At 40.0% G+C, this 9525-nt stretch overlaps 1 protein-coding gene across 1 annotated transcript; it reads left to right on the forward strand.

Moving 5' to 3' along the window:
* The first annotated feature begins 1851 nt into the window (after nt 1–1851).
* On the forward strand, nt 1852–2601 carry LOC100440934 (WAS/WASL-interacting protein family member 3-like). The gene has a single exon (XM_002831852.4). It carries the CDS (start codon nt 1896–1898, stop codon nt 2532–2534), a length of 639 nt encoding a protein of 212 aa, XP_002831898.1. The 5' UTR covers nt 1852–1895; the 3' UTR covers nt 2535–2601.
* The last annotated feature ends 6924 nt before the right edge of the window (nt 2602–9525 follow it).

Raw genomic sequence — 9525 nt, forward strand, 5'->3', positions numbered from 1 at the left:
ACCATTATGGAGAGTCCTTAAAGAGCTGAAAGTAGAGCTATTCAATCCAGCAATCACATTACTGGGTATCTACCCAAAGGAAAATAAGTCACATCAAAAAGATACCTGCACTTACATGTTTATTCCACCATAATTTGCAATTACAAAGATGTGGAATAAACCTAAGTGCCCATCAATTAATCAGTGGATAAAGAAAATGTGGCTTATATACACCATGGAATACTATCAGCCATTAAAAGGAATGAAATAATGCATTTTGCAGCAACTTGGATAATGCTGGAGACCACTATTCTAAGTGACGTAACACAGGATTGGAAAACCAAAAACCATATGTTCTCACTTATAAGTAGGAGCTAAGATATGAATATGCAAATATATACAGAGTGATATAATAAACTTTCGAGGTTCAAAAGTGGGAAGATGAGAGAGGGCCTAGGGCTAAAAAACTACACATCAGGTGCAAGGTACACGACTCAGGTGATGGATGCACTAAAATCTCAGAATTCACTACTATATAATTCTTCCAAGTGACAAAATACCACTTGTACCCCAAAAGCTATTGAAATAAAAAATATAAACTAAAACTACTGAAAATATAATATAAAATACTAGCACACATGTAGTTGCAGAGATTTGTTTTTAATTGATCTCTATCCCTTGTTATTCTCATCGGTCTCCTAGGAAGAATAAACTGTTGCACAAGAAAAATAAATGAACAAAAAGAAAATTTGATATTTCACCACAGTAACAGGAATAACTCATTTGTTCAGAAGCCCACAAACCCTGTTCTTCTGTGGTAATATATAACCCGACAGATTTGGGAAAGTTCCTTTCAATTAGTTAGACATTTTAACCTACTATTAGAAGATCCACTCTTCTATATCTACATTCTCACCTTTGTAAAGTACTGTCAAATAATTATCTTGCCTTCACAAGTTGGTTGAATAGGTATGTTAGTTAACTAATTTTGCAGCAAGAAATTTTCATAACTGAAGGATACCCAGTATCTTATAAATAAAACTATGACCTAGTTTATATACTATAATTTCTTACCAAAACTTAAGAACTCCTTATTGAATTATTACTTAATTCATGGAAAGGAATTGATATGGCTGACAGGCCAACCTATTTTGAAGGTACTTATTTGGCTTTACATTCCCACATATAAGCAAGTGAAGGTTTCATGTGAATCAGTATTAGTACTGCAAAGCCTCAAGAATGAGACATTCTGTTCCGCAGTTATGCTTGTTATTCGAACCATTATTTTTTTTTAAAAAAGATCATTTTTATAAACAACAATAACTGAAGAGTTCATATATGCCAGATGGACTACTGGTTTCCTTTCTTCCTTCCCTCCCTTTCTTCTTATTGTCAGGAGTTCCTCAACGATTGAAGTTGTTTTAGCTCCAAATTGAATTTTTTGAAGGCCTTAAACCTTCATTAAAAATAAATTTACGAAAACATTATCAAAAGTTACTTTAAAAAGTATTATATTGATAGTAAATCTACTAAAGTTATTTATACAAGAGAATGTCTCTGGAAATACACAAGGGGTGAGAGAAGGGAGGGCAGGAGAAGGCCTCTGAGGTAAACTGTGAAGGGAAGATGACTGTGGGTAAGGGACAGAGAGGCATTCATTGAAATGCTCCTATTTCTTGAGGTCACTCTGGGCGAACGGCAGTGCCTGGGGTCCTACTTGCTGGCCCAGGCACAGGCACGGAGTCAGAACATCCTGCCCCGCCCCTCCCCCCAACCTTTCACCTTCCTTTCCAGCCCCACGGCCCTTGGCAACGCTGCGCAGCGCGTCAGTCAGCGTCACAAGGCGTGGGGGTGGCTAGAGGCCCCATTGGCCTCTGAGCTCACAGAGCGGATCAGCGCGGGTGTCCAGCGCCCGGATGTGGGCAGTCGGGGCTAGCTGCTGGGGCAGGGTGCCCCCAGCAAGAGGAGCAGCGGCTCCAAACCACAGAATCTCCAACGCCGGACAGCGCGGCCTCGGTCACCATAAGCCACAGGCATCCTGCAGGCCATCGCGTGTGGTGGAGCGCCCGGCGCTTACCGTGGTCAGTCCCCCTCTACGCCACCGTCCGATTCCCCCGACGCCCCCGCCGACCCCGGAGCCGGCCCTCAGCCCCTTCATCTGCCGAGGCATACCTTTGCTGCCCATCACACCCAGGGATCGCCACCGCTGCCCTCTACCAGGCTCCAGGCCCGGTGCCGAGGACTGGCCGCCAAGGGTTGCGGACTATGGCCCTAAAGCTCATCCACAAGGAGTTCCTCGACCTGGCCCGCGACCCCCAGCCCCACTGCTCAGCAGGGCCAGTGTGGGACGATACGCTCCACTGTCAGGCCACCATAACGAGGCCCAACTACAGCTCCTACCTGGGAGGGGTCTTCTTCCTAAATATCCAGTTTCCCTCCGACTACCTATTCAAACCACCCAAGATCAAATTTACCAACGGAATTTACCATCAACATTAACGGAAATACGGGATAGGAGGAAGTATGGCAGAATAGCTAGAGACTGGACTCAGTAGTGTACCATGTAATTTCAAAATATAATTCCATCGCCTTAATAATCAAGATGCAGAAAGTGGCAGTTCACTTAATTGGTTATGTTTTGATTACTTTCTACGAAGGGGAGTCTCCTCATTCTTCTGGGCACGCTTTATGCGCTTTTCTTAGCAGACAATGAGTGGAGGCCATAGAAGTGGTGGGGTTCTGGGGTTTGGGGACAGGGGCGTGAACGGTTGGTGGGGGGTGTGGCCGAGTGGGAAGTGAGGGTGTGTGGGGAGTGTAAGACAAACAGGTCAGTTTTCATTTAGTTTTGACAAAAAGTTTTATTTGTTGATTAGGATTGTGAAACAAAGCAAGAACAAAGGGGTGGTGGCTTTAAGATTGAGAACAGTTCCACTGACTAGTGGGAATTTTATTTTATTTATTTATTTATTTATTTCAGACTGGAGTCTCGCCCTGTCGCCCAGGCTGGAGTGCAATGGCGTGATCTCGGCTCACTACAACCTCCACCTCCCGGGATCAAACGATTCTCCTGCCTCAGCCTCCTGAATAGCTGGGATTACAGACGTGAGCCACCAGGCCCAGCTAATTTTGTGTGTTTTTAGTAGAGACGGGGTTTCACCATGTTGACCAGGCTGGTGTTGAACTCCTGACCTCGTGATTCTCCCGCCTCAGCCTCCCAAAGTGCTGGGATTACAGGCGTGAGCCACGACCCTGGCTGGGAAAGTTTTTAATGCGCAGTCTGTTTTGAACTGACATCAGTTGGGAAAAGCAAGATGAAGATTAATAAAGCTCGTATTCATTTTATTCTGAAGAACCTGTGTCTTAAGTTGTTTTGATTTTGACCATGAATAATATTAACCCATCCCCTACTTTGAAATTCAGATTTAACTGGCCCAAAATGAAATGGATTAGTTGTTACAATAGAAAATGTGTTTTGTTCCCAGTTTCTGACAGCTCCCACACCTTCATCTTCCACCTTTTTGCCCACTCTGCCTCTCCCCCACGCCCAGGGTTGGGTTGTTTGTGACTTCTCAGGACATATCTACTAGCTCTTACTTGTCATGTTTTCTTGAGAACCATGTAAGGTCTGAGATTCTACCCAGCCTGCAAGCTACAAGTTAGCTTGTCACAGTTTGGTGGAGGCTGGCAAAATGACAGAGAGTCCTGGGTTAGAGTCAGGAGTCAGCACAGCAGGCAGCGTGAGCTTCACTGACATCAGTTTCCCTTGCTCCCTCAAGTCCCAAGGAGGAGAGGTAGATCAGACCAGGTGAGTGGTGCACACACAGTGGGTTTGGGTCACAGCTGAGAGAACTTAAGTTTAGGAACCCCCAGTCTTTGAAAGGGGACTGCTAGCAAACCTGCCCACCCTTTGCCTAGAGAGAGATGTTCTTATTAAGCTGATCACGAAACAGGCAAATCTACCCTCTCCCCTGGAGGGGCCTCTAACTTCCAAGGCTGTTGTTGTATACAAGCATATGTCAATAAAACTATTTGAAAAAGAAAAAAAAATACTTTCAATATGAAACTGAGTTTTCAATAATCCCCTTTTATTCACTTAAACACAATTTTTACATTTCTTTTTAGTTTTTGTTTACATTTTTACAAGAAAAATCAACTATTAAAGATTAGTATATCTGTAAGAAAATTTATATTTTTCTAAATATAAAAATATATATATTTGAAATGACAGTCCAGGACAAATGTCACAGGATGACTAGAATTATCATGAAGAATTGCACCCTGACAGTTTTAACTGGACTATCTGGTTGTACAGGTAAAAATTAATTTTATGAAAATACTTGTGTGTGAGGAAAAGCCCAATTCCTCCATTAGAATGTGTATATTCAGGGATGACCAATCAGTGTAATAAGCAGATTACTACCATCATCACATCTAATACATTTTGTAATTTAATCAATTACTTTATCTAATCTTAGTAGGCTAAAAAAGTTTTAATTTTCTGAAGGTAAGTTTAATCCTTAACACTTCAAATAAAAGAGAACAAAAACTACTCAGCAGGAAAAATATATGCTTAGTGTCTTACTGCTTTCATGCACGTTTAAAATAATTTATTTGGATGCTGACAATGTTATTGACATTACATTTTCAATACATGCCAAATTTTCTCTTACTTGGAGCACAGAAGAAAAAGAGACATAGAGAAACTTCTTCAGGCCTGGCACAATTGCTCGTCCCTCTAATCCCAGCACATTGGGAGGCCAAGGAGGGCAGATTGCTTGAGCTTAGGAGTTCGAGACCAGTTTTGGCAACATGGCAAAACCCCATCTCTACAAAAACAAAATTAAAAAAAAAAAAAGCCAGACATAATGGCACACACCTGTAGTCTCAGCTACTTGGGAGAATGAGGTGGGAGGATCTCTTGAGCCCGGGGTGGGGGCTGGGGTGGCTGTTGAGGCTGCGGTGAGCTGTGATTGAGCCACTGCAATTCGGCCTGGGTGTCAGAGTAAGATCGTGTCTCAAAAAAAAAAAAAAGTCTTTGCATTTAAATATGTTAATTTGTAAATTACACTAAATCTCACTTGAGAAGACTTTATAAACTTTTTTGAAGTGTAAAAGTTAACTTTAGTATATTACCTATGATCTGCTCTTTTTAAAGGGGAAATGGAGGGATGAAGGCAATACTGTCTAATAAAACTTTCTGCAATGACGGAAACATCCTATATCTACACAATCCAAATACAGTAGCCACTAGCCATGCATGGCTATTGAACATCTGAAACAGAGAGAGAGGGAGAATTTTGTTTTTACCTAGTTTTTAGTAAAAGCTTTATTGCATGGTTTGCAAACCACTTTTTAACCTTTGTATTTTAGATTTTACATGCCTCCAAGAGATCTTTACAAAATGTTTACATTATGATATGTAACTATAAAAAAAAAGAATAAAATTTCTGTCCATGTCACTAGAGATCATTGTTTTAGTAGAGAGCTATGCTATGAATATGTTTGATATTTGTAGACTGTTGAAACATTACCACTTAAGAAATTTCTCAAGAAATTCAATATTATAGTCTGTTCCTAAGAAGCAAATAGAAATTTTTATTGTACAGATTATGTATGTAGGTCATCAATAATGATAGCTGGAATTTTCAGAATATTAATACAATGATCTCATGCTATTATGATCTTTTCCTATTATGGTCCAATTCACAGTTACTAATTATATTGCCTTTATTATTTTGCTTCAAATATCATATTTTCACCATCAAAATCAAACCCACATAATAGTAAATATTTGGGGATAAACAATAATCTAAGCAGGACATTATGAGACAGTCAAAATGGCTCCAGTAGGATGGCAATTCTATTTCTGATTAGAATATTTAGCGTTCTTTTTTATTCAAAATGGTTACTCCCATCTTGCTCTGTTAGTCCCTACCTACCAGTTCCTCGATTTCAGTGAAATCAATTATGAAATGTTAAAATTTGTATTTGGATTAGGGGAGGGAAAGATGATTGTATTCTATTGTCAGTATTTTCAGAAGCAGAATAACTGAGCTGATTTGGGGAAAAGGTTCTATCCTAGGTATCAAAAAACATAGCTTTTGCCTCGTAGAAACTGCTAACACATACTCTACACGTAAAATTGAGTACTTTCAGCTTACTAAATGTTTGGCATGATTTTTAATACCGTGTTTTATGTGTATTAGGGGTAAGAAATTATGACTTTGTCTTGCCTCTATAGATACCATCAAGGCAAGTCTAATTCAGCTTGAAAGTAAGGCCATGAGCAAGGATAATCTGGCATATATTATTAGCATTTATAAAAATATTTAGCTAAAAATATTTAGCTTTCTCATGTTAGGTATATGAAAAGCATAGCAAATATCCAACCATCCATGGTACAGCTTTCTTTCATCTCGTGATTAGAAAAAAGGTTCTTATACAATTTATACTGGCCTCAAATCGTGATCTTCACTTGTTTTGGGTTTATACTGTCAACAAAAAGAGTCAAGCTCTGTAGAATATTTGAAGAGGTTTGTTCTGAGCCAAATATGAGTGACCATGGCCCGTGACACAGCCCTCGGGAAGTTGGTCCTGAGAACATGTGTCCCAGGTGGTCAAGGTGCAGCTTGGTTTCATATTTTTATAGAGGCATGAGATATCAATCAAATACATTTAAGAAACACATTGGTTTGGTTCAGAAAGGTGGGACAATTCAAAGTGGGGGCTTCCAGGCAATAGGTAAATTTAAACATTTTCTGGTTGACAATTTGTCGAGTTTGTCTAAAGACCTGGGATCAATAGAAAGGAAATGTTCCTGTTAAAATAAAACATTGTGGAGACCAAGGTTCTTTTAAAATCTTACAGTGGCTGCCCTTAGAGACAATAGATGACAAATGTTTCCTATTCCAATCTTTAAAGGTGGTAGACTCTTGCTTAATCTCTTTAGGATTGGAAGGGCCTGGAAGAAAAAGATCTAGCTATGTTAATAGAGATTCTTTACAGATGCAGATTTTCCACCACAAAGGACAGCTTTGCAGGGCCATTTCAAGATATGGGGAAGAAACATGTTTTGAGGTAAAATATTTTGACTTTCTTATTTGTCACATAATGTTATGCCAGAGTCAGACTGGAAAGTAAGTCACAACATATAGGGTTAAATAAAACCCATCTGATGAGAATTTGTGGTTTGCAGGGCATGACTCTCCAGACCCCTCAGATAGGAATTTGGGCATGATTAAAAAAAAAAAAAAAAAATCAGAGCTTAGTCCTCAGTGCCCTGTTCTTGGACAAATGTTCAGGCCAACAAACAGCAGCAGGTCCGACAGTGCTAGGAAGGCTCATTCCTAGAGTTGTCTGGTTTGGCCATCTGGCAAGGTTTCCTGGCACTAGGAAGGCTCGTTCCTAGAGCTCTCTGATTTGATGGTAATACTTTTAAATATTAAGCTGGGTGCGGTGGCTTACACCTGTAATCCCAGCACTTTGGGAGGCCAAGGCAGGTGGATCACAAGATCAGGAGTTCAAGACCAGCCTGGCCAAGACAGTGAAACCCCGTCTCTAAAAAAAAAAAAAAAAGACAAAAAAATCAGCAGGGCGTGGTGGCATGCGCCCGTAATCCCAGCTACTCAGGAGGCTGAGGCAGGAGAATCACTTGAACCTGGGAGGCGGAGGTTGCAGTGAGCCGAGATCGTGCCACTGCACTCCAGCCTAGGCAACAGAGCAAGACTCTGTATGAAAAAATAGATAACTAACTAAATAAATAAATATTAGCTATTTGGATCATGGGGGAGGACATGGTCTGAACCAATATAATAACCATTTGTTTAAGGGGTGAGATGGAGTCAAGCCTAGGGTTTAGTAAAAACAAACAAAAAAAATTCCCGGGCCAGATGTATTTTGCGAGCTATCATGATCCGAGTCCTTAATTGTGCCTTTTCCTTTTGCTGTATCTGGCATAACATTTACAAGAGTTGTATAATGCTAATATAGTAAGAAATATAATAAAGATAGTGAAGATTGAGTGTCCAAGGTTATAGGTAGAATCAGAGGGCAGTAAACAACCCAATCTGCCAGAAAATCCCCTGTATGCATTATTATATTCTTTGATCAAACTCACAATGTGTTCAACCCCTTTATTAAGGGTTATTTGAACTTTATGATAAATCTTATTTGAGGATTGTAGGAGTGACATTAAATCAGAATCCAATAAATTTAGTGTCTCTTCTAGCCAATTTATCTCTATAGTTATAACAACCTGAGGAGGGTATTAATCAATTGCAAGAAACACCCAGTCCTCAATGTCTGAATTGTTAAAGACTTGCTAACAGTAGAAAAATCTATTTTTCCCACCACTTTTGTATTGCACCATATACTGGTATTTGGGAGAGAAAAGAAGGCTTTGTCACAGGAGAAGTCATGTAATTCTACAGTATCATTTCTTTTTGTCCCTCAGCAGGCCTCCCTATGGCTGAGAGCCTTAAGAGTCAAAAGACTTATAGCCAATTAATTGTTCTAGGCCAGCTAGGAATGGATGTGGACAGGCATTTGTTACTTCTTAAAATTATTATTTTAAGTAAAAAAGCCAACAACAAAACCAAAAGGCAAAGTTACAAGACACTTATTTTTAACTTCTATGTGTTGAGCTACTATAAGCTTGGTTTTTGTTACAGACTTTTAGCAATTAGCTATATAAAACATAAGCATTGTTCTGAAAAATAATTAAACATATCTATATCTATACAGATATAGATATATTTATCTTCACAACTCATAATTGAGAGTGTTATATCCAGGAGGCTTTGTTACAAGGTATTTTTATCCTGTTATTTTACTTGTTAGTAAATATTTCCTTCTAATTCTATAGTAAGCAGAAAATTTTTATGGTCGTGATGGATGCAAAAGTGACACATGATAGTTTAGAAGGCAATTAAACTTGTTTTACCAGATATTTAGGCATTTTTGTACCCCCTTTTAGATTTGGAGAGTTTGACCTTGACCTAGTTTTATCCCTCAAAACTGACCCTTACAATATTATGCACCCATCTCTTCCACGATAGTCCCTGGGCCTAGAGGGAGGCAGCTTGTAAGGTTTTAGTAGCAGAGCATTAGCAGTGAAACAGATCTGGGCCCAGTGGGATGCCAAATGAGGGAGATTCATATCTCTGGTCTTTAGAATACCATGGCTTTGGTTTCCTTGGAAGTAAAACAAGGAGAGATAAATAACATTTATAGTTTGACAATTATAAGAGTAATTGAGGCCGGGCGCCTGTAATCCCAGCACTTTGGGAGGCCGAGGCGGGTGGATCACCTGCGGTCAGGAGTTCTAGACCAGCCTGGCCAACGTGGTGAAGCCCCGTCTCTACTAAAAATACAAAAATTAGCTGGAAGTGGTGGCAGGCGCCTGTAATCCCAGCTACTCAGGGGGGCCGAGGCAGGAGAATCGCTTGAACCCAGGAGGTGGAGGCTGCAGTGAGCCGAGATCCTACCATCACACTCCAGCCTGGAGGACAAGAGCAAGGCTTCATCTCAAAAAAAAAAAAGAATAAT

The sequence above is a fragment of the Pongo abelii genome, chromosome X, assembly GCF_028885655.2.
Source record: "Pongo abelii isolate AG06213 chromosome X, NHGRI_mPonAbe1-v2.0_pri, whole genome shotgun sequence".
Classification (NCBI taxonomy): Eukaryota; Metazoa; Chordata; class Mammalia; order Primates; family Hominidae; genus Pongo; species Pongo abelii.

Excerpts from the sequence above, each read along its gene's own strand:
- LOC100440934 (XM_002831852.4), top strand. The coding sequence starts at position 1,896 with ATGTGGGCAGTCGGGGCTAGCTGCTGGGGCAGGGTGCCCCCAGCAAGA.